General features: G+C 46.0%; 7 protein-coding genes across 7 annotated transcripts; 3 read left to right on the top strand and 4 right to left on the bottom strand.

The window, feature by feature from the left end:
• Positions 1–633: 633 nt before the first annotated feature.
• N7529_000340 (origin recognition complex subunit 4) lies at positions 634–2869 on the top strand (the record flags this gene model as incomplete). Its single annotated transcript, XM_057235871.1, has 2 exons — positions 634–2190; positions 2249–2869. The coding sequence occupies 2 exons, from the start codon at positions 634–636 to the stop codon at positions 2867–2869; spliced, it is 2178 nt and encodes a 725-aa protein (XP_057102674.1).
• A 9269-nt stretch (positions 2870–12138) lies between these two features.
• On the top strand, positions 12139–14153 carry flbA (developmental regulator FlbA; the record flags this gene model as incomplete). Its single annotated transcript, XM_057235870.1, has 2 exons — positions 12139–12612; positions 12681–14153. The coding sequence occupies 2 exons, from the start codon at positions 12139–12141 to the stop codon at positions 14151–14153; spliced, it is 1947 nt and encodes a 648-aa protein (XP_057102673.1).
• Positions 14154–15140: 987 nt separating this feature from the next.
• Positions 15141–16310, bottom strand: N7529_000338 (tellurite-resistance/dicarboxylate transporter family protein; the record flags this gene model as incomplete). The annotated part of the gene is made up of 1 exon (XM_057235869.1): positions 15141–16310. One exon carries the CDS (start codon positions 16308–16310, stop codon positions 15141–15143), a length of 1170 nt encoding a protein of 389 aa, XP_057102672.1.
• An 859-nt stretch (positions 16311–17169) lies between these two features.
• N7529_000337 (uncharacterized protein) lies at positions 17170–17423 on the bottom strand (the record flags this gene model as incomplete). Its single annotated transcript, XM_057235868.1, has 2 exons — positions 17170–17294; positions 17345–17423. 2 exons carry the CDS (start codon positions 17421–17423, stop codon positions 17170–17172), a joined length of 204 nt encoding a protein of 67 aa, XP_057102671.1.
• Positions 17424–18209: 786 nt separating this feature from the next.
• N7529_000336 (terpene synthase family protein) lies at positions 18210–19344 on the bottom strand (the record flags this gene model as incomplete). Its single annotated transcript, XM_057235867.1, has 6 exons — positions 18210–18506; positions 18566–18599; positions 18652–18741; positions 18800–18956; positions 19009–19281; positions 19335–19344. 6 exons carry the CDS (start codon positions 19342–19344, stop codon positions 18210–18212), a joined length of 861 nt encoding a protein of 286 aa, XP_057102670.1.
• A 1912-nt stretch (positions 19345–21256) lies between these two features.
• N7529_000335 (lactate 2-monooxygenase) lies at positions 21257–22465 on the top strand (the record flags this gene model as incomplete). Its single annotated transcript, XM_057235866.1, has 1 exon — positions 21257–22465. The coding sequence occupies one exon, from the start codon at positions 21257–21259 to the stop codon at positions 22463–22465; it is 1209 nt and encodes a 402-aa protein (XP_057102669.1).
• A 329-nt stretch (positions 22466–22794) lies between these two features.
• Positions 22795–24284, bottom strand: N7529_000334 (RNA polymerase II accessory factor CDC73 family protein; the record flags this gene model as incomplete). Its single annotated transcript, XM_057235865.1, has 2 exons — positions 22795–23535; positions 23598–24284. The coding sequence occupies 2 exons, from the start codon at positions 24282–24284 to the stop codon at positions 22795–22797; spliced, it is 1428 nt and encodes a 475-aa protein (XP_057102668.1).
• Positions 24285–24750: the final 466 nt, after the last annotated feature.

Raw genomic sequence — 24750 nt, 5'->3', positions numbered from 1 at the left:
ATATCTGAAGATACCAATTGAGAATCACTGGTGACTAGACAGTCCCTCTTTCCAGTTCAGGTTTTAGATCAGTTCTCATCTTTGGTCTTTTCTGGTTTTCAGTCGACATAATTTACTTAGTGTAGGTGTTAAATGCCTGGACAGGTTGCAGAGCAAGCTATGACGATGTCGATTTTTGCATATTCATATTTCACTTCAGTTTAAAAATCCAAGATTTAGCAACATTGAATGCATATTGAATACAAGACGAGCGCAAGGAAAGACTCCTTACTGTACTTCGCGTCACGCGTCTCGGCTTGGGGCCTGAGGCCAAAATAATTGGCCGCATCTCTTCCGCAATTCACCTGCTTTCTTTCTCCAAGCTTGTAAGCTGGGCTTGCACCTTTTTAGCAAATGCGCCATTGGATTTTCGGCCTGCAATTGTGAGTAACTATTTCGGATGAAAGCTTATGGATTTGAGCGAAACAGAACTCAGCTTTAATCTGATGTTATGTTTGCTAATCGGCGCAGTCTCATAGACATGCTTGACGAGACAATTGCAGAATAATTTCACTGTCAATTCATCCGACGAGCCCTTTTTTCTTACCACCGGCAACTCCGATACCAGCGACTCGATTTTTCCAAATCACAATTATGAGGGATCCCCGTGCATCAAAGAGGAGAAGAGTCTCCGGGGACGCAGACGGAGACATCGAGATGGGAACCGATGACCAGGACGTATACTCCGTTCCATCATCTCCGGAAAACCACAGAACATCCCCTACGCCAGCAAAAAGCGCATCCCGACGCCGATCTACCCGAGGCGGAGATAACCCCAACGAGAAATCAGTGGACCAGAATGGCGAACCAGATCAGGAAGTGGAAACGCCAGCTCGGGGAACGCGGTCCAGCGGGAGAACGCGCAGAACGCCAAAAAGATTCGAAGAGGAAGTCGTCACGCCCGCCTCAAAGAGAAAACCAGCGACTACGCCCTCAAGAAGTGCTCGTGCGACCCGAAGCGCGCGAAAGCTGAAACAGTCACCGGTCGACGATGAAGAAGACGAGGACGATGAACCTGATTTCGAGGACGAGGACGATGACGAGGATGACGATGAGATGGATGTGGATGAACCATCTCCAGAGCCCGCTCCCCGTTCGGTAGCAAGGACCAGGTCCAAGAGAAGCACCGCGAAACCGAAACCGAGAGCCAGCCGAAAGGCGCCCGAACAAAGAAAAGAAAATTCCCCCTCGCCTGATTATCAAGATGGCTTAGATGACCTTGTTGCATTGCAACTCCAACAGGGTCTTCCCCAGGATGAAGCGGAGGCGCATGAGACAGCTGAGATTATTGAGCAGTTGCCGGAATACGCTGAAGCACTCCAATCACTCTGTCAGATGGGTTTCGGAAACGAGGTCCGCTTTCTCGCGAACGTTGTTCTTGAAAAATTAGCAGGGAAACGACAAGTTCCAATCCGAGGGCTCGAACCTGAATACCAGAAAGTTCACCAGCTCATTGAACAGACAGTTTCAGTCGGCGAGGGTAATTCTATGCTTCTTCTTGGATCCAGAGGGTGCGGCAAGACCGCGATTGTGGAAACTATAATTTCTTCGCTTAGAAAGGAGCACCATAACGATTTCCACGTCGTTCGTCTCAACGGATTTTTGCACACTGATGACCGTCTGGCTTTGCGAGATATGTGGCGCCAGCTCGGTCGCGAGATGCATACTGAGGATGACGCGGCCAAGGTCAGTTCATATGCCGATACAATGGCGACGCTTTTGGCTTTGCTGTCCCACCCTGAAGAGTTGTTTGGAGCTTCTGGAGATGCAGGCTCAAAGACTGCTGCGAAATCCATTGTAATTTTGTTGGACGAGTTCGATCTGTTCGTCACTCACCCACGACAGACTTTGTTGTATAACCTCTTTGATATTGCCCAGGCCCGCAAAGCGCCCATTGCGGTGATTGGGCTTACAACGAAGGTCGACGTAACCGAAATGCTTGAGAAGCGTGTGAAGAGTCGATTCAGTCATCGTTATACTTATGTGCCCCTGCCTCGATCATTTGAAGACTTTTCGGACATCTGCCTAGCCAGTTTAGACCTTAATGATGCCGAAATGGCAGATATTGCAGTTGAGCTGGGCGATGAGCGCGGTCTTGTGCAGTCGAACAGATGGAAGACGCTACTTGAAGGATGGAAGGAGTATTTGAAGGTAAGACGTGAAACTCATTGATGACAGTTCTATGATATTGACTCTCGTGTGAAAATAGCACCTGTGGAACGACAAAGACTTCCAATTCCATCTCAAGCAGATCTATAGTCAAACCAAGTCCGTGAAAGAGTTTTTCGCCAGCGCGTTGCTCCCCATGAGCGACTTCCTACAAAGCGTATTGGTCGCCGATGCACCAATCCCCCAAATCCCAACCCCAAAAAGCTTCGCCTCCCAAACCCTATCATGCCCCGACCCACCGCCCCTCCCATTCTCTACATCCATCACATCATCCAGTCCCTCATCGCTGCCACTAGCTTTGTTGGTAGCGGCAACTCGTTTAGCAGCTCTCTTCGACCCTGGCAACGACGGAACCCAGGCACAGAGCATGGGACCTCTCGCGCTTTCCTTCCCCGCCGCATATGCAGAATATGTGCGTCTTCTGACATCTGCCAAAACATCTGCCTCGGTGTCTGGAGCTACTGCCACACCGGGTCGTGTCTGGGGCCGGGACGTCGCCCGCGAGTCTTGGGAGAAGCTGCTCAGTTGGGGTCTTGTGACTCCTGTCGGCAGTGGTAATGGCACTGCTGACGGTCAAATGTTCCGTGTGGAAATCAGTTTCGAGGAGGTTATTGAGATGGCTGGCTCGGGAGGTTCTTTGGGCCAGTGGTGGCGCGAATAATCTTGTCAGTATTCGGCTCTTGCTTTGGAATATATTGCGAGTATAACTTAATGTGTTGCATTATTTGCCGTTGACAACCACGTCACCTAGATTTCTGGATTAGATTCAACATGAATATAAATATCCATCCATTCTCACTTGATCACTAATTACTTCCCAACACAGAGTGTGATTAGAACGAATACCCAAGTTTCGAGCATCCGTACTGGCATGCAGAAAACGGAAACATCCAAGCACCCAACCTTGAAGACAACTAACAACAAATCATACATATCTCAACCCCCCAAACCTTGAGATATATACCATTCCACCCGTGTATGCCCCGAACCCAGCATCCGGTATCAGATATATCACAAATAAACCTGTACCCCGAACCACATGCATAACCTGCATACATGCACAGAGCGCCAAGCATCCCCATCTCCCTTGTTTAAGCTATTGGCAAACACCGCTAGCCCCAAACCTAGACTATCCAAACATGCCGATCGCCAATCCCCCATGGCAATCGAGGGTAGTCGATCACACCCTTACCTCGCCTCTGCTGTATGCATGCTCCCGTGCGCACGCGGTGTAATGTGGCTTGTTTGTTCGTTTGTTTGCTCGTTGCTGATTACATCTCTTGAGACGATCCTGGGGATGTCATATGATCGGCACTTCGTGTCTAGATTAGTGTAGGGTGGCGATAGTGTTGAATATGGATCCCATCCAGGTTTCGAAACCGACTGATTTATCTTTCGGAGGAAAGGCAAGGCATGTCATGAACAAGGTACTAGTGTGGGAAGAAAGGCCCGGGGTGAAGCTGGTTTTCTTTCTTACTCTACAGTACTACTCAAAAGTAATGTGGCAATGCTAGGGGATTTTCAAATATCGCTGCCTGGCTGGTATACCTACCTAAGTACATGTCTGTGAGCACAATATGTATTTTACATATGTAGATAGCAATGGCAAATCCTCAAGATACATAGTAAACATATTACATATTGTACGCCAAACCATGCATTTTTGTGCAAAACACGCGGTATATATGTGCATGTGGCTCGCCATGTGTGAAAAATGACCTGTCTGATTCTCCTGCCGTTGACCAGATTTGGCAGGGCGGTATTTAGCTGCATTGATTACTTTGCATTACTGGGGTACCATGTGAAATCTGCATACAGGTATTGCAAATCATTGTCAGACTTTATTTGTTCTACTAGTTGGAAAATCGTAGGGGATATATGAAGTTTTGAGATTTGTATCATGCCATAATGGACTGTTTTTCAGTGGTCTGATTAATCGAATATCGAATGCAAATGTATGCGGTAAAAAGCATAAGTGCAATAACTTCATCAATGTACCTCGACTCGAGGATCAACAAGTTGCATAATAAGAGAAGTCAAGTCGAAGCTAAAGAAATGATTGAGAGGTCTTAGACTCTTAGACTCCACAATCCTGCAACATTCGCATGGCGTTGATATGCAAACCACCTCACTCAACTCCCCCGACCTTCCCTATCTAGTCCTAGCTCCAATCTCTCACCGTTGGGAATTTGTCCAGCCCAAGCTGCAGGCTGTAGATCAATATTCTCGTTTCCGCTAGGGTAAGTACATGAACATGTGTTTTGTGCACATATTCGAAATCTTGATCGAGTGCAGCTGGCCCTGCAGTGGCCCGACTTACTCTCACATTGAGGCTATTTGGTGCAGCTCTTGAGACAAGGACTGGATTTTCGACAGGGTCGAGACTTCCACTGGTTTCAGGGGATGTGGGGGGTGAGTCCAGGCCCGCCTGACACAGGAAAAAAAGAAGTAAACCGGACCTTTGTACAACGGTGCTGGTAGTTGTCTTTTGATGCCAGAGTGTCTGCATTTGGCTGCGTATGATCAGCGGGCCGCTGCCTTCCGTGTGGGTAGTGGATAATCCCGAAAACGAGTCATGTAGATAATAATAGTAGACAAAATAATTAATTTCGAATTCGAGATAGAAATCACTTGTTCTGCAGAACTATACTTTATTTCATCAGGCTGTACACCTGGTTGACAAGAAAAGCGAGTCAGGGATGTTCTTGTACACGGTCTTCGGCTTCAGACACTGCCGAGATGCGTCTAGGCGACCCCGCTTTGCAGACAGAGAATCACTTCCCGTTCATTGAATCATTTTCTCAGGCCATCGGGCCTCGCCAAGCCAGGCTAGTCTTGTCTCCACGCGCCAGCAAGGATAATGTGAAAAAAAGCGGAGGCAAATGGCATGGTGATCGGAGGGTTCTCGAGTCGGACAGTTCTCCTTCGAATAAGAGCTCAGAGGTGCCTTTTAGGGTTTTCTTCAGACCAAGCGAGGATTAGTTAGTGACTCGAGACCAAAGCGCGGGGTGATCGTGACGACTTTGTCAATAGTGTGCCGTTGTATTTATTTCTTCTATCGGTTTCAATCGGACAACTTCCGCTTCCCCGCTGTCATGCAGTAGCAGAAACGATGATCAAACAACCCCGAGACGTGGCGGACATCGGTTATGGAAACGGTCCTGGGATGGAAGTTAACCGAGATGTCATGGAGAACTTCCGTCTCACAGATAAAAGAATTAATCGTCTATTCAGATCAAGTAGTGTTGAGTCGTTAGTCAGCATATTTTATATATCGTAGACAGCTGCGATGCTCCATGTGCAACGTAACATCTGTAAACCCAGTGTCAGCGGAGCTTTCAAGAATAAGCGGACTTTCTTCGGCCCCCATTGCGAGGTGCATACGATTTTCGATATGGTTTCTTGCATGAGGGAACGAGGTATTGCTGTCATGCCAGTATTCGCAGGCGACAAAAATAGAATTTCGATAAAAACTCCGACCGGGCATGACCATAGCGAGAAGAACCATCAAACAGTAGCGATCGACAGGTTTAGAAAATGCAGGTTGTCATCCGGACTCGCCACTGGCGATCAAGGCTTCGCAATATTGCATCTGAGGTCCTAGGTAGTATCAGGTTTAACCGAGAAGCTTGTTGTACGGTAGTATCTATGAACAAATCATGAAGAGACGTAACAACGCACACCGCTCTCTCTTCTACTATATACAACTATCCACCCAAATCACAATGCAAGTCATTTGCGGAGTTGTCATAATCTTATATTGTAGTCGCTAGCTGCATACATTCTCCTTTGCAGATCCGCCACGTGGACTTGGTCCTTTTGTTACCATGTGGCTCCCTCTGCCGTGTTGAGGTGGAGTGTGGTAAAACGGAAAATTTTCTTGCACCATTGTACGGAGTACAACTCATTTTTGTGTTATGTAGATCAAATATATCCGTGACAGGTCCATTGGTGTACTATATCTACTGTATAATTATACTGAGACATCTCTATTTTGGATCTCACGGATTGATACCTCATCTGATATCAGTCTTTGATAGCTCAATGTATGGATGTTGAATAGTGCCAAGCCGTTCTCAAAATCAGGATCAGGAACAAGAAAAACAATCGAAAACAAGGTTTTTTTCAATAGTGAAATCTGGATCATTTTCTCGCAAGTTATTTCCCCTTAATCTATACAAACGAAAGGAACAAAAGCAAAGCAAACGGAGCATTCTCCATTTTAATCGATGGTGGCCCGCTGAACCATGGATTACCCGAGACCGCGGCTTCTTAGCGTCTTCTTAGCGTCTTCTAGAAACCTTCTAGAATACTTCCTACAGCGACATTCGGACTTCGCCGTATTCGGCCGGAACTGACTTAAGCCACTGTGGTTTTATTCAAAGTCAATGACGTGTTTCATCATCGCATTCCTCAGGCTGTTTCCGGCCATGTGGATTTGATCACGTGTATCAACCACGTACGTTGTATTTTACAATGTGCAAAATACTAGGTGAATTATATAATACGAAAAAGAAGCTCTGGAGCCTGTAACTCTCTGGGGCTCTGGTTTATGAGCTCCACTTGACATTGATACTCCTTTGTTAAGCTAGATTTTCTGTAGATCAAATGTTAATTGTCACTACACAAAAGAATCCTCTAGGTCGGGTCGGGATGTCCGACAATTTTCACTTCAGTTGTTAGTCCGAACGAGTCAAATATCCACGATTAGAGCCACAAGTTTGACGATAGTTTCAAAAATAATTCATTGCGGCTGCGGCGCTAGATCAGCTCTCCCCCCACATCATCTCCGACAGGGATTGACATCCCCCTTTTTTTTACCGGAAAGACAACATATTAAACGGGGCTCTGTTCACTATGTGCTGCGTGCACCCCCGGAGAGTCACTAGTGTCTTCGCTAGCGCGAGGAGAGTTCCTGTCAATCAGCTCCCTTTCAGGGTCAGGATCACTGCGGGATCAGATCGAGTGCGGCTGAGCCACGGCAGAGAGGTACTCGGGTATTATACAAGCCACATAGCGCCAGTAATCCCTAATCTCTTCTATACATAGTATACTTAGCAAAAGTACACGGGATTTGGTGATTGTGGTCTTGGTAGGGGCGATAGCTATCGAGGTCTAGATGGTTGACTGGTATATTCCACGTGGCGAGCTCAGCTACATACGCAAAAGCTTCCCCCACCTTTGTAGCTCCGGCAGCTTTGGCCTATGCAATGTGATACAATATTGTGCATACTCCAGGGACTTCTTCAGTCTAACAAGTCTTGTCTGGGGGCACTACAATATCTAGCCCCGTCCACCCCTGAGGATAGTTGATTGGACTGTTGCCTGGAGAACGAAATCAACTGCCTAAGTATATACATACACGTTGTACACTCAAAGGGGCAAAGGAAATCCATCTAGGCCTTCTCCAGCCACTTGGTCCTAATACAAATACTCCCAAACAGGTGACATTTAGAGTTTAGCATGGTCCGGGCCCAAGGAGCATCAGAGAATAGTTTGAATCCCAATAACCCAAGCCACATTCCAACAGAAAAGCAAAACAGCTAGTCGGATGTTGGTTCCCTGGATTCCGTAGAGATCCGCACACAACCATGCAGTTCGGAGTATGTACACTGTACACCTGCTACATGCAGGGACCCTCAAACAGGTAAGGAGGAGGCCAAGTGAGTTGCTGCCTGTGTTGTGCGACGTAAATGGTCGAGATAGGCAAGGTATCCAGGGTGAACTAATGTACATAAGCTTTCCATTTGCGCAGATCAACAGGTGCAAAACGCTAGAAAGGGTAATTGGTTCTTGGCAGCTGATTGTACTGATATGACCTTGATCTTTCTGGTCAACTTTTCATGACTCGTAAGGTTTTATATCAGACCTTTTGAATGTATGTAATTAATCAAAAGGGGCCTGAATATATAGATCTTACCATGTTTACCCCTGAATTGGTAAACTCGGAACATGCAGGAATCTCCCTTGTCGCGTGGCAGTCAGGGATGTTGGAAATACCTGGAAGTATTGGAATAATTGATAATTACGTAGTATGCAACAAATACATGAATTTAATAAATAACTTACAATACAGGGGTAATTGTATTGAGCCAGAACAAAAAATACATGATATATTACACCTCAAAGTACTGTATGTGCCAGAAGATCAACAACACACAGCGAGGATCACTGGGTCTCAGTCGTCTATCTCTGCCTGCCGTTGGATGTCTGACCGCAACTTCAGACTTTAAGGAGGAAAACCTCCGTGAGCCAATCTGTTAGCGGGCCTCAATTTTGGAATTTTGGATCCACTTCCTCAACCACAGGCCTAAGCGGGACAAAGCGACAGAATGGCTGTTCGATATACTCCATTTCAGGCTAGCGTCTCAAGCCGGGAATCCCACTTGCGCACATGGCTATCTGATGTGCAAACATTAACATGTAAAATAAACCTAATTGTACTCCGTAGTCCGTATGCATGCTATGCTAGCCACATATACTCGGCTAATTGTATCATTCTACCATCACACTACCTTCTTAGCACCGTCAATCACTTTCCTCAATATAGAGCCTCAAGGCATCCAAGATCGGCTTTTCTCGGACTTGCAGGGCTGAACCAAGATTCGACTTGCGACTGGATTTTGGGGACCCCTTTTTGGCCCCCAAGTTCGCCACATGGGCTTTCCACTGGTTAGGTTTGGCGTGCATGAAAACGCATATTTTGGTTTTATCTCCGCTTGGCCAATCCACGTGGCGTCTTTTGATCGTGTTTTATGATGGATCGTGGTTGATAGATCTCAACGGCAACAGCATGCGTGACGTGTTTACTTTTCGAATGTTCTTTTCTCCTATTCTCTTCTTTTCTGTGACCTGTACAATATTGGGCACTGCACACCATAGAATTAGGATAATCGATCTGCGCTATCCAATTTGACTAACCTTGAACAATTGGTTCTTGCGGGGGGCCGATCTCGTATTACATACTCCGTAGAAGGTATCTAATCACCGAGCATCTTTGCTCAAATTGTCTAAATGGCCGTGAGCCTGAGCGGACAACGGCTCATTCATCTTTGATGAAATAGAAGTACATACAAAAGTACCTTTCTAGAGCCATGCTGCCTGTCTAGGGTCTAGACAGGGCCGCTCGGCACTGGGCGGATGAGACTCGCACTGACATCTTGGTTTCGTTTCGCGTGATCTTTTCCGGGCGCTTTGGTTGGTTAGCCCTGTTCCTAGGTAAGCACTGGCTACAGGGGGCTTGATGACGCGTTGTGACAGCTTGTCCCAGACAGAGTGTCCGATAGCATTTGTTATCTCGGGTTGATAGCATGGTTCATGCAGGTGAGATCCTTGGGGCCGCGTTTGTGCCGTGTTGGTGTTTCGACCGGGATTTGAAGTAAGATGAGGCTCTCATGTCAACCTTTAGCTCGTCTCAGAGAAGTCCCGACGCGACAGGATCAAGCCCGACCCCTGCATCAAAGGGCCAAAGGGCATTAATCTCGTATTTCGCGGCGCCAGCGAATTGATAATCAACCCGATTGATGATCGTCTCAATCGAGATGAAACATGATTGGCGTCTATTGAGTCTCGGTAGCAAATCTGACGCCTAACCCCGTATTTTCCATGACCCGACAAAAGGGAACTTGAAACCCGTTGTCTGTTTGGCTTTAGCCAGGAACCGGGAGCCACACGAACCAGGACCGTGGATTCCGCGCCTAGGATTATCATGGGATTTATTAGCGATAGTTACCTATGATGACCCCATAACACAAGCATCCAGGGGAAGGATTAGCGACCTCGGAAGACTGCGCCCCCCTCTAAGCGCAAAAGAGTAAGAGGGGAGGTCAACGCTCAGACGCTAAGCATCTCTCTCCACGTGGGCACACGTGGAACCACATGGATTATGCGCACGAAATAAAAAGAAGACGCTTGGAATCACCATGGAAGCCTTGGGAGATTACAGGATTTTTTTCTTCGTTTTCTTTTTTTCACCGCTTTCTTATGTTACACCCAAGGTCCTCAAAAAATGCCCCTCCCCCACTATCTACATTACCGATTGAATGTATACCCAAGTCATGTCATGTCATATGGTTATAGTGTAGTTTCAAGATCAAAGCCTATATGCAGGCGGACCGAAGTAGTTTAAGTTATACAGTACACTCGAAACACAAAGTATTGGCCCCACCATAAGACGATCGGTGTGAGAATAGGAGGGGGTTTCTCCGATGGCGACATGTGATACAGTTTTACGTATAGTTATACTTTGTATATTTTTGCTTGTAGGTATGAATAGTTTGCGGTTTCTCAATTGCCCCTCCTCGGCGTTAATCCGGACCCATGTGTTTACCTACGTAGATAACGTTTATGATATAATCCCGGTCCCATACTATTCCGGCCCTATTTTCCGGTACCTAATATCTAATCATGGGCGGTGGAAATCGCTACAATGTGCTTCGTAGCCAAATCTTTTTCAATTGCAACTCGACAAAGGTGACAGCATTCCACGGTTCCACTAGTCATCGTCATTGCATTATTCTCAAGGTTTGATTATAACCTTATAACATTAGATTTCGGGGAGGACGGGATCCCAAACTGTTGCCACGTGGGCTTGAGCTTCACATCATTGCCTGTTTTGTGTGTAAATTGCAAGATGTCCCGCACAATGTATACAATACCTACGACGGCTTGTAAGTGCCTATGTAGGCTCCTATATATGTACATCTGTACGTAGCTAGTCAATATAAACGCCTAGGACATATTAGGATGATCATTTAAGGTACCAATCGGACAGACAAGCATAACTGAAGGTTCAGATCTGGATAAGCCCGTTATTACTCCGAGATAGCAGATAAAAAAAAAGATACAATTTTACAACGTAGAGTACTAGTCCCAAATCAGTAAGTATTGGGAGACGAAAAACAGGGGGGATTACCGGTGTTAAATGATAATAACGTTTGGGTAATACGATTACGGAGCACAAAGTATGGTACGATCTGCCCGGATGTGTTCGGTTTAACCAGCCTTGGGTGAAAATGAATGAAATCATTGACTGGAAAGATTAGGTATTTTAATTCTTTTAATTCTTTTGGTATTAAATGAATTCTATTTTCTTTGGTTGTCTCCATAGTTGATTTGGAATCCTATAAACTATGTGAATAAAAATATCTGCAGGTTATATGTCTTAATCCCTTTGTTTTAACTAAAGTATTGTGTAGATAATAATCAATATCTTACAGATAATAATGCACAAATTTTGTCTATGTTTATAGTAGAAAAAAAAAGAAAGCCAAAGTGCTACTACTATAGGTATATGGTAAAGATACCAGACCCTGACCAGAATCCACCGATCTTCACCATTAATCCCTTGGCCCACGTTGTTTGGATGCATCAAACCAAACTCTTTCCGGGCCTCACGCGTGGGCTGTGGGTCATGGATGACAGGCCGAATGGCTGTTTCTTCAGCATATAGTTTCATTTCTTTTCCTTTTTTCTTTTATTTTTTTTGAAAAATAATTCCTTTTCTATTTTCGATTATATTTATTTTACCATTTTGCCTTTACTTTTTCTTTTCTTTTATTAAATTGAATATTATTCTATTTTATTTTCCTTTGATCCTATTCTATTCTCTCTCCCCCCCGGAAGTCTCTCTTTCTCCCCTCATTTTATTCTATTGAAATTCAATTGAAAATAAATCAAGAGTCAGAAAAAAAAAAAAAAGAAAAAAACCCAAGAAAAAAAACCAAGAAGAGGAAAATTGCATGTATAATTTCCTATTTCTTTCCCCTTCCTTTTTTCCCCTCCCTTCCATATTTTCCCTAGATCCAAAAAAGTCCACATTAATTTCTTGTGAAATATTTCATGTTTTTTTCCTTTGATGGTATCAGGTCGTGTTTGACCTAATCCACTTTTTCAGCAGTTTGGTTCAACCCGAAGACTCAAAACCATTCAATGCCAACTCAACCCAGGAGCCACAGCCGAGAAGATTCTCTCTCAGTTCCTGATACTTCAGATCCTCTTACCTTCACTGGTTCTGTTGTCGGCTCTATTTCCCGCCGAAATCGTCGCTCTTTTGCTGCTATAGCCCAGAAGACCTCAAGTGCCTTCGCTAGTTTCTCTACGCAGACCTCACTACGTTCTTCAAACTCCAACGTTAGTTTGTCGAGATCTAGGTTCTCTGGCGCAACCCCTTGGACCCCGCCATTTGACGAAAACTACGTGCAATTGACGGAAACCTCTCGCCCTTGTTCTCCGGCCTTGGTCGACGCCCTCTCAAATCCGCCACAGAAGCGTCCTCTGACTCTGCAGCGTCTTCCTACACCTCCCCACGAAAACAGAACTTCCCCGCCCGGCGGACCACCCAAAATGCATCAGACATCATCTAGGTTATTGCGCATGACAGAGGATGAGCGCCCTTTCACAAAGGTACGTTCAAGATATGGAATTAGAAGGGAAATGGTATTTCCAACGAACAATTGGGCTGATTTGCGCAGGATTTCATGGACTTGTTCTCCACTTTGATGGTCAGCTTGAAGTTAGATTCACACCGTGTCCGTTTCACAAGATATGATCACACATTCACCTCCGAAGAGGCTATCAACAACTTGGGCTCGCTCAAGTTCTCTCAATCCAATCGCATGCCCGACCCCAAGGACCCCTCCCGCATCGTCACAACTACTACAACCACCACTTTCTCCATGGCCAAGGAAATGGCCCGCTCCGTCTGCCAACGATTTGTCGATGCGCGTTTTATTGAATCAGTTGACGGGAAAGCGCTTCCGATTTTTCCGCTCAAGGGCGCTCTTTTCCAGCTTACCCCAAAAGGAATCAACATCCTGCAGCGTTTCTGCCAGCGGAACGGTATCACCGCCCGTCACGTGATGGATGTTTTGGAGTCACCACGCAACACCATGCAGTTGGTCAACTTGGAACGTGACACGGATACTGACAAGCTGTCCCACGATCGCGCAACAATTGAAGTCATTTTCCGCCGTTTTGCTGGCCAGGATGGCCCCAACGTTAAGAGCAGCATTTCAACCTCGGACTCAGACTCCCTCAGTGACTACACTAACGGTCTGGTTGGTGTGAAGGTGGCTCGGGAACGTAAACTTCAGGATGGCAAGGTCTATAGCAACACTTTCACTGGAAAGGCATCGGTGGATTGGTTGATGGATTGTTCGACTACAATTGAGCGCCGAGAGACTTGCTTGATCGCTGAGCTGTTCCTGAAGTACGGCTTGATCACAATGATTCAAGACGATAAATCCTTCCCTGACATTGGCACCAATGCTCACTTCCAACCCTCCAAGTACGCCATCTATGGAATTACCGAACGTGGACAGCGCGTATGTGGATGGATTGCCCGCGAGAAGTCCCGCGAGACCGCGCAGGCATACGACAGCCGTGGTATGCCGCGGGATTCCAACAACGCCCGACTGACGCACATCCTTCAAGATCCTGCTTTGCGTCTGCTTTTCCGCGAGTTTCTTCGCTACTCCCTTTGCGAAGAGAACCTGTCATTCTACCTCGATGTTTCCGAGTTCACTGCCAACTACCACAAAGCCGAGAAGATGGGCACATTCAACAAGATTGACTCCGTTCGGGAAACTTTGGCTGCTGCGTATGGATTGTACAATGCATTCTTGGCCCCTGGATCTCCTTGCGAGTTGAACATCGACCACGCCCTCCGCAACAGCTTGGCTAGCCGTATGACCAAGGCCGTTGGAGACGACGAGTCCATGTTCAAGAGTCTGCAGGAGGTTGTGCACCTGTTCGAGCTTGCTCAAACATCCGTGTTCAAGTTGATGTCCAGCGATTCCGTTCCGAAATTCCTACGCGATCCTAAGTACGCTGTCGTTCTTCAAGAACACGACGTGGACATCATGGGAGGTTCGCGTTCATATTCGCCCACACCAGGCCCGCCCTCCATCCCAGAACGCAGTATGAGCCGTTCGGCCCGCGCCTGACAACTAACGCCCACAAGCATTGACCTCCCCCGCAACCCATTCGAAGACGATTCGTACCACTGCGATTCTGACTCATCATGAGCCAACCCGGCGAACAGCTGAAACATTCAACACACGCGGTGAAGCATTCGAGCCTTCGAGGCCCAATTCGAATCCAATCAACCTGCGCCCCTCATGCTTGTGGCCCCAAAACAGACCCCCTCTCTCTCCATATACAGAGGGGATAAAATACACGGTCGACCTTGGGACCCGATTTCATCAATCTCGTCACGATCGCTTTCGACCACGAAGTTTGTTACCATATTCCCGCCGCATGCAGTCCAGCAGTCTCAGGCTGTCTGGCTGCCATTTTCCTCCCAATTTTAATCCACTCGTCCGAGATTACCCCTCTCCGAACGAAAGACGTTATGATCGATGGCTCATGTTATAGAGAAGGCCGGAACTGGAAATATTTGTAATATTCGGACTGCATTGCTTTTTTTTCTTTTACTCTTACCTTCCTCTTCCTCTTGTTCCCACATTCACTCTTTCGTTCTGATCTCGGACGAAAGTGGTTTGAAGGGAATCAGAAGAAACACAGAAAACAAAACAAAAAAAAACCACATGGAAGAGTGGAGGTCGTTTCTTTTCACTTGAGCATAAGACGCGGCGTTTCTTGCATGTCATTTCTTTCAAGGTTATCTTATATCTCTCCTGCCTATCCATACACTCATCTTGTTTACTTCCCATTTGAGCATCTCATATGATTTCATCTTCTTTTATCTCTTTTTCCTGTTCATTTTTGCTCAAGCACCCTGCATCTTTCTATCGGGCACAGCGAGTGAGTTTTGGTCTGGTTGTGTATGTCATATCATTATTTTCAATTCTTGTATGAGTTGCAATGGACATGACTGTTATATCATTCACTTATGGTTCAAGCAACTTGTAATTGGTAGATGCTCAATGATACAAAGCACAAATTTTGATGTCAAGACGAATTGCATCCCGCTAGGAGTCCTTGCCATCATCATCATAACTTGGCATTGGCCAAAGCATACGACGCTTCGAAACAGCATGTATCGTCGCGACGCCCACAGCCAGCCATATCGTAACTTGCAACACGGTCATTATCGAACTAAGCCATAAAATCGCCTCAGACTTCAAGACCTGTCCAATACTAATAGTAGCAATCACAAACCCAGTATTAGGAAACACCATACTCCAATAAGGAAGTGACATCACGTTGCCCGATCCTCCGAGTAATCGACATGACGACAAAACACTTATGAGAGCAATACAAAAGTGAAAGAAAGCCATCGTCCACAAGAAAACTGCCACAAGCGAAGCAAGAACTAAAGCAATCTGACCAGCTGTGACAACACCCGTAAGCTCCGAATCCGCAGAAGAAACAATGTAAGTTGAAGGAAACTTTTCAACCGCGTTTTTTGCCATCCCGATTAGCGCCAAAGCAGTAAAACTCCATGGCCCAACAGCGATGAACATTTCCGGTCTTTCAGACGAATCCGGCAACCCATGTTTGTTCAGATAGTAATGGTACTCCGCATAAACAAGCAAGGACATTAAGAATCCAAATCCCTGTAACGTGAGACCACCAATAAGGATAGGTACTGCTTGGTCTGAGGGCTGATTAGACGCAAGAGTGGATGCAATTGTTCCGGACAGCATGGCTGGAAAGAAAGGGAGGAGTCGGACGATTGGGAAGGGTTGTCGGGTAGCCATACCCCGGTAGTAGAGATACCAGTTATGAGCGATAGCCACGAGAACCGAGATAGCGACGTAGATCCAGAAGACGATCCGGAGGGCGGTTTGGAGCCATGGGCCGCTGGAACTGGACCCGTAGCATTCTGCTCCGAGGATGATGGTTGCGATGGATAAGAGTGATGTTGGGGCGAAGTAAGTTTCGCTGGGTTGCTGGAAGGATTCTTTTAGGGATTTTGGTTTTGTGAGGAAGCGAATAATCAAACTAAATGTGACAGCGAGGAAAAGGAGGAGATTGAATATGTAGATTATCTTGCCGATTATGGGAAGCCCAGTGAATTGATGCGGTGTTTTGTTGAGGAGGACTGCGATGCCTCCTGTTGCCATTGATATTGAATACCATCCCCATTGTATTTCACAGAGCCGTTCTTTGAGCGATGCGGGGGGTTGAACATCCATGGCGGCGGAGGTGGTAAGGTGGTGAGGTGGTTGCATGTACTACGTTGGATTGCATGATTACAGGTATATAGTAGGTACCTATGTACCCAGGTACAAAACAATTAGTGGTTGGAAATCCAAATGCCAACATAGTGACTTTTGACCTTGATCGCGAGGGTTGTAAACGTCATACACATACTTCGATCCACTTGTATCTAGTTCTGTTTGGTTTGACATATAACATTATATCGAAATATATTCACCCGATCCCTACTATATAGTCAAACTCCCCCGGGGCCACAGTTTCCTACAGTAAGCTGACAAATTGAACCCAAGCCCTCTAGTAGGAAAAACTCCTGTCCATAGCCGTACTCCACGTATGTCACTAGCCAAGAACTAACTAAAAATGCCTTAGGCAATTATTTATCGCGTCTACCTAGTTCTATTGATTCCAGCTGGTAAATAGCCAAACAGAGTCCAGGGGCTCTGCGCTGTACGTATACGAAGATCAAATTACAGAAAATCGTATGAAATTGTAGAGGCCAAGCTTTTTCTTCGCCGCGAAGGTTGAGCTTAATTTGGATCAACATACATCATCATAGATCTCTCCGACTTATGGCTTTTTATAGTCTTGGAAAGTAGACTATGTTGCTTCTTTGCGCTCCGTTTGGTCCTAAGTATGCAGTGAACTATCTCATGATCTACTGAACTACATAATGTGTTTGTGTTGAAACTTACAGCACGACTTGTTGCATAGTGTTTTGGTATTGTAGAACTTCCATTTGGATGAAATGTGAACTAAGACTTGCACTTCAGGTACCGCTAGCAATAAATAAACGTTCAAGAAACGTTTACTGTTCACTAGTAACGGCATTTTCAGCTATTTCCGAATTATCAGAATCCTCTGAAAAACTCTCAGATCATCAGCCTCAGGCTTTAGATCTTCCGGAATCTCGAACTCCTCATAATGCTCACACATTGGGTAACGAGGGAGGGTGCCGCATTCTGTATGTAATTTCAGTAAATATTTAAAAATTGTAGTTAAGATTACATACCTTTGGCGTTATTATCACTCTTGCATTGCTCGCAAGGAAATTGGCACTTATTGGATTTCTCTTTGAAAAGTTCCTTCATCTTGGTAATGTCCACCTAGTTATATAGATGTTATTTTAATATAGATGCCGAATAACCATTAATACGTAACTACCGACTTCACTTCCTTGATAGTTCCACACGATGAGAAGATGAGTAAAGCGCATCATGAGGCCGTCCACGTTAAGCGCTGTTCGTGACGCTCCAAGCCAGGCTGTCCATAACGCCGTGTTGCTTGTTACAATAGTGAGTGTGGAGATCGAATGGTCTTGAGAATTAAGTCTAAACGTTTAGGAAAGCTTTTCTAAGGCTATAAAGTCAGAATCCAATAACTCGCCTTGAGTTTACAACCAGGTAGTGGCAATATACTTCGCCGAGGTATAGCTTCCATTTGTGGTTATCCTAGTCTCAGTTGTTAGCGTATACCAGCTATAGTAGGCGATCCGGGTAGAAAATTGCATGCTATAATGAAATATTTATTAGAATAGGTATTAAAATAGGCAATGAAAAAGGCTATCAAAAGGTTAATAGACCTGCCTTTTACCGTAGGGCGAGGTTTCAAGAGAAAACTTTCGCATTGCACCGGATAGCATTCCCCAAATCTTACGTATTAGCTCACTACGTTTGCAATTAAATGTTTCTCACTGATCTCCCACTTCTTAGTTATATCCTACTTTAAAGGTTGATTCTAAGGTTTTGCGTTCTGCCAACTCTTTCAGAGCATCTTATACAACTACATATTTACATATGTACGGACTATCAAAACCTGGGGCAAGTAGTAATAACCTTATATCAGCCTAGTATGAGTTCGCCGAGGACGTAGAAAAGTCAGAGTGTGATCACAACTCGTCCATCTACACTATACCGCGATAAACTGTACCGCTGGGTTGATAAAGACCAAGTCAGCAGCCCGGTAACGGTAGTACGACAAGTGTCAATATACTGCATCACTTGTGGGTGCGAGCTTGTTCCAGTCAGTTGTGATGACAACTTGCTTCGCGCTCGGTCAAACCTGTCCACCGATAGGGCTAGACTTTCCTTCAGGTTAAACATCACGTTTGTGAGGTCTTTGGTCTCATCGGCGTGGAATAAAATGGGTATTGCATTCAATGTGGACCCAGAAGCCTATGTATTTAAAATTAGTTAAAGCTATCCTAGTCTGCTGAATGGAGTCTTCATCGTACCATTTCCTTTGGGAAGGAATGAATATCGTTAATTCTAAGAGACATGAGTCCTGGTCAACTTTCAGCTAGGGATATCCTTATCTTACAGCATGCAGAGATAGCATGTCTCCTTCCAGATCGTTTTCATCTCATCCGACTCCATGAGAGACTCGTCGATCTTCACCTGAGAGATGAACCTGGTGACTCGATCAGACAAATATTTCAAGCATTCAATACCCAACAGATAAAACCTACTCAAATATCGCAATGACTGGATATATTCCTGATGTCCAGTTGCGCAGTTCCATATACTGATCTGGTGTCGTGATTGTGCCAGATTCACGAACAACCAGCTCCTTCACCGTCCATGCCATGTAAGAGCAGAGCTCCTTAAGTAATCGATTGCGTTGATCTGCATTGCGTCAGTATTGCTATTTGACCTAGTATGTCGTGCTCTTACGCACTCAAGTTCAAGGCTGTCCTCAAAACCTCACTAGCATCTTGGAAATAAACCATAGTAGGAACAGGGCATGACAAGTTCTGGAGATCACGACTATGCTTATTGGACTGTTTACTATCAATTTCGCCCAGCCCAAGGACCAGACGAGCAAACTCAAGAGAATTTTGACAGTAGATGCTGGCGTGGGATTCGCTCTGAGAAACGATCGTTCCGGCACCGTCAATCTCATCATCCCATAGGAATATCCAGAGCATAAAGATGCCAGCAACTCGAAGCTCTTCCCATTGAGCGTGTGGAAACAGACTAGTGATTCGATATAGTAAGACTCACGTCGATCCATCTTTGGAATGTGATTGGAAGCATACCAGGAGGTTAATAAGCCGAAATCACAAGACTCAAGCCCCTGGAGTTTGTTCTCGTTCTTGATGGTTCTAATTAATTGCAACTAAGCCGTTGTTTTTTTGATGAAGTAGTGGGTGTAGTTTACCTCCCAAGTATTCCATCGATTTCCTGTTGGAGTCGGTCTAAGGCTGGGTTGACTGCAGTAGGCCAATCATGAAATATATTCCACAGACTTGGTATGCACAAAGTCTTCCCTTTTAACTGTAAAGAGAGCTTTGCCGCATCATTGACACTGCCCATCCCAACAAAATCAGCCGGCAGTAGGGCTAGATTGGTTGAATCTATTAAATCTGCCTGAACGAGCATGATGTGTAAGTTTTCGAACGACAATTGTGTCACGAAAAAGGGTGGGACAACACAGAAGGACCTGTGATTGAGATAGCGAAGATTTAGAACCCTAGTAAGTCTAATAATGATTGATTCTTTTATACTTTGAACTTTTTGGGGATAATCGCAGTATTAAATAAGAGACTTTTGCTCAAGGTAGTTCCATGGGGTGAATATGTTGACCGGCACCAACTTAGTGCTCTGCATTCTTCTGCATACCCATTTACATAGAAGAATCTTCAGCTCAGCCTTTGCGCTATATTAATATGCATATTTCCTATCTAGCTAGTGAAACATATATGTGGAAAGCCTGAGAACGGTTCTAGAATAATCCAGAGCGAGATAAAGGGGAAATTTCCCGAACAACAGACGAATAGCTATGGCAATTAAGCCCTTACACTGTAATATGGTACCTTGGTTGAGAAGATAAATCATTTCGGTGCTGCCGATAGGTCAAGCCTCATCTACCCTATATGTAGAGTTGGATAATTCGACCGACCTAATAGGCAGAATTTGGCCAAGAAATAGGCTAGGGGCTGATCTCCTTGAATACAGTAAGCCTTGGCTATCGGTAACTCCGAGGATATATGAGGAAGATATATTGGAATCACCTCGTAGATATTCGGTTTTTCCATGACGAGCTGGCGTAGCTGGCGTGGCTGGCTTGGCTAATAATGCAGTACGATATTACTTACTAACGAAGTGGTCCCGAGGGCTCTCGCATTATTTATGGCCCTATAACTTTAGCTGAAATTCTTCCACTCACAGCATAGAGTTGATTGCTATACGCTATTGCTATGATTAGTCTTAGAGGGCAGCAAGCAATGGGATGATGACTATGAGCATTTCATGATGAAAATATGAGAATACGATTACTTATCCATGGCTACCTAATCTTATATGAGATCCATGTAATACTAAAGATGATAAGCTAAGGATATTACAATCATAACATGAACGACGCATTGGCATATTGAGAGAGTGTATTCCGTATATGAATTCAATTTTGATCTGGCCAATAAAATATGCGGAAAGTGCAGTTTATAGATCATTCGACAAACTTGTGTCGACGTACACTTTCTGTGCATTATTAAAATCGTAACTCTTTTAGCTCTTTTTATATCTCTTTTTACCCCTTTTTAGACCAGCACGGTACCAGAATACGTGGCGGAGTTTGAGTCGTTGGCAGACGAACTCACTTGGCCCGGTATAGGATCAGGCATCAATTAGGCATCAACTAGGTCAAAAAATACATCCGGACATTGGCCGCTATGCCCCTTCGCAGCAGACTGTTGTATCTATGCTCCGGTTTCTCGTGGCCGTCGAGTGAACTTTCTAATGGACCATATAACTTAACTAATGTGTTCATGGTAGACTGAGGGCAAGATTTGTTACGTCATAGCTTTAGCACTTGGAACTGAACACAATAACGTCAGTGTGGGTTCGAATATTCACACATATATCTCTACCTTGAAGCTGGATGATTCTGTTGACTATTATTCAAAGATTCAAAACCACACACAATGAATCAAGACAAATCAACACCATTCGCCTACGAAAGCGACATCTACAAAGCCGGTCTCAAAGGCGAGAAACCCAAAATCACATTCAACCCTCTACAATGGGAATCTCTAGCCAAGGAATGCCTATCAGCCGATAGTTTTGGCTACGTGGGAGGCTCAGCTGGCACAGGCGAAACAAATGAGAACAATCGCACCGCATTCAAGAAATGGGCAATCGTACCATCCCGCATGGTAGACTCCAACTTCCCGAATTTGAAGACCTCCCTCTTCGGTGAAGAATACGACTACCCAATCGCGCTTGCACCAGTAGGCGTGCAGAAGATCTTTTACCGAGAAGGAGAAGTGGCCGCTGCCAAGGCGGCGAATGCTGAGAATGTCACTTATATCTTGAGCACGGCGTCGTCGACAAGTATTGAAGATGTCGCAACGGCGAATAGCACCGGCCCACGCTGGTATCAGCTTTACTGGCCCTCTAATGAGCACTTGGATATCACCGCTAGTTTGCTGAGAAGAGCAAAGGCTTCCGGGTATAAGGTGCTCGTTGTCACGCTTGACACGTACATTCTTGGGTGGCGGCCTAGTGATCTGGATAATGGGTACAATCCTTTCCTGCGGCCGGATAATATCGGTGTGGAATTGGGGTTCTCGGATCCTGTTTTCCAGGAGTATTTCCGGAAAAAGCATGGCGTGTCCATTGAGGATGATATTTCTACGGCTGCGGCTGAATGGGCGCATATAATTTTTCCCGGGAAGAGTCATGGGTGGAATGATCTCCAATATCTGCGTGAGCATTGGGATGGTCCGATTGTTTTGAAGGGGATTCAGACTGTTGCGGATGCTAAGAAAGCGTGTGAGCATGGTGCTCAGGGTATTGTGGTGTCGAATCATGGTGGGCGACAGCAAGACGGGGGGATTGGGTCATTGGATGTATTGCCTGAGATTGTGGATGCCGTTGGAGACGACATTGAGGTTTTGTTTGATTCTGGAGTACGGTGCGGCGCGGATGCCGTGAAGGCTTTGGCTCTTGGTGCGAAAATGGTTCTGGTTGGTAGACCCTATGTATATGGATTGGCGATTGGAGGCGAGGATGGGGTCCGTCATGTGTTGAAGAGCATCTTGGGAGATCTCCAGTTGACATTGCATCTTTCTGGGATTCCAGATGTATCCAAGGAGAGTTTGAACAGGTCAGTGCTACGACAAACTAAATAGAATTAGATCCGAAATGACAGAACTAGTACCTACTTGAAGCTTTGACTCGAATGGAGCTAAGATTATATATAATGTTGCAGCGAAAAACAAAAGTCTTGTACAAATTCAAACCTCATGGATTTTAAACTACTAATTAGACCAAGTCATACGTACACAAAATTTGGTGGGGGGGGGGGGGGGAGAGGAAGAGAGAAAAAGAGAGAGAAACACAACCACAACGCCTAGAACACGCCTTGAATGCCGTTGGTCATCATATTCGACTTGGAAGATGGAGGGTATTAGAGCACAGGATGACAGAAAAGCCAGAGAAGGTACCAGAGACGCGAAGTCTACTTGGAACCCCAACCACGAAGCCTCATGCCCTCCTCAATAGCCGACCAAATACCCTCAACGACCTCACGATCCCGCCAGCGCCCACCACCCTGCACACCATTCTTCTCATCCCAGCGCTCAACCGCGAAGTTATGCACACCACGACCCCAGCCTTTTACCTGACTGGGGACCTCTTCGCCGCGCCAGCCGACATATACACCGGTAGCGTGCTTGAAGAGCTCTGGAGGCGAAGACCACTTGTATGACTTAAACTGCCAGGTTTGGCCAGTAGTGAACACAGCTACGAGGCGGTTCCAATACTCAGGCTTGAAGTTGGCTGTGCCGTCGACGATGATGAATTTCGTTGGGCGGGTAGGCTTACCGCCAGTGCGAGAGCCGATGGCGCTGGAGCTCGGGTTGGACGGGTCGCTGTTGATGCGGAGGGGGCGCTCGAGCTTGACGATGTTGGCGTCTGTTGTGCTGGAGAGAGTGGGGTGATCTGGTGGTACAAAGATGCCCTGCTCGAGGAAGGTTTTCACATTTGACATGCGGATGAGTGAGGAGGCGGAGGGCGAGATCAGGATGATGGGGTCGGGGCGGGAGTGAGAGGAGCTGGATTTACGCGCTGATGGCATCGACAGTCCGGCCGAGGGCGCGGGGACAGAACTCTTGCTGTTTGTTTTGGCACTTGGCTGACCGGGGCGATTGCGGTTTCGGTCGAGGAATAGCTCAGCGCTCTTGCGGACGTGCGAAAAGTCCTATCGCGTAGAATTGTCTATTAGCTCGTCGAACGAATTTCATGCTGTCCAGTAGAACTCACCGTCGGTTTGATTCCGCGCAATACTGTGTTTCGGTCACCGGTCTTGCGCTCTCCATTGTAAATCTCTTGTAGCTGAGGATCGATGTGCTTCTGTGGGCGGCCCGCTTGAGCTCCATGTTGTGCTGCCCCTGCGGCGCCACTAGGGACGGACAAAACACCACCAGTAGTACCCGCAGCAATACCTGCCGCATTTTCGGCCTGTGCGGTGCCCGCAGCAGCGGCGGCGGCCTCGGCGGCAGCAGCAGCACCTTCGAGGGGCTTGATGTGCTCACTTTCATCGGAAGCGCCTTCCAACCAGGTGATTAGGTCGAGGCGCTCGACGAAGACAAGAATCTGGACGCTCTCTTCTTTGGCTCCTTCTTGTGTCTGCTGCTTCAAGTCTTCGTTAAACTTCTCCGCCGAAGCGATGTACTCGGGAATGGCGACATCTTTATTCTGCCAAGCGAATAGGATACTGCGCAGATCGACGGGGGATTGTGTCGCCTCTGAGATGAACCTTGTGATAGTTGATAAAGAAATTGTTTGAGGGGTAGGCTGGGAGAAGTAGAGATGTGTTGCTTTGGCCAGTTCTTCTGTGGCATGTTGATCGGAGAGCTCGGACGAAGTTGTGGGCGTTGGGAGGTTGCCTGACGCAATCGCACGTCGGAGTGAAAGGAGCGGATCTTGCAGCGCGGCATCGGTCGCCATTGTGTCGAAGAGGGCAGTGGCCCTGGTTGAATTTGCGAGCAGAAAGTCGTCGGGGCTGGGATTGAAGAACGCGCAGTTGGGGTCGAAGCTCCGAATATCTGCCACGGCACGTGACGCAGAATTGACCAATAATTTCTTCGACTTCAATATGAAAGAAAGTGACCCATCTGTAGCATTGATGCTAGGTTTGATATCACATCATCTACACTATTGAAATCAAATTATGTTGTCATGACTGTGTTTTACAACGCTTCGCTTCTCTTGTCTCCTTGATCATATCACCATTTTGGTCACAGTCAAATCATCCTCGTTCCCTTCCTTTCTCTGTAAAAACGTATGTACACTCGCAAGTGATATATCTGTCGTCTATTCTAGCCCAGTAGTGCCAAGGGGTTTGAAGTTCTAGAATTAATGTCTGCTTGATGCTCGAGAAATTTTAACCTGAAAATTCAACTTAGGACACAAA

Source organism: Penicillium soppii (assembly GCF_028829465.1).
Source record: "Penicillium soppii strain IBT 18220 chromosome Unknown utg000001l, whole genome shotgun sequence".
Classification (NCBI taxonomy): domain Eukaryota; kingdom Fungi; phylum Ascomycota; class Eurotiomycetes; order Eurotiales; family Aspergillaceae; genus Penicillium; species Penicillium soppii.
This window is presented reverse-complemented; position numbering and strand designations above follow the sequence as displayed.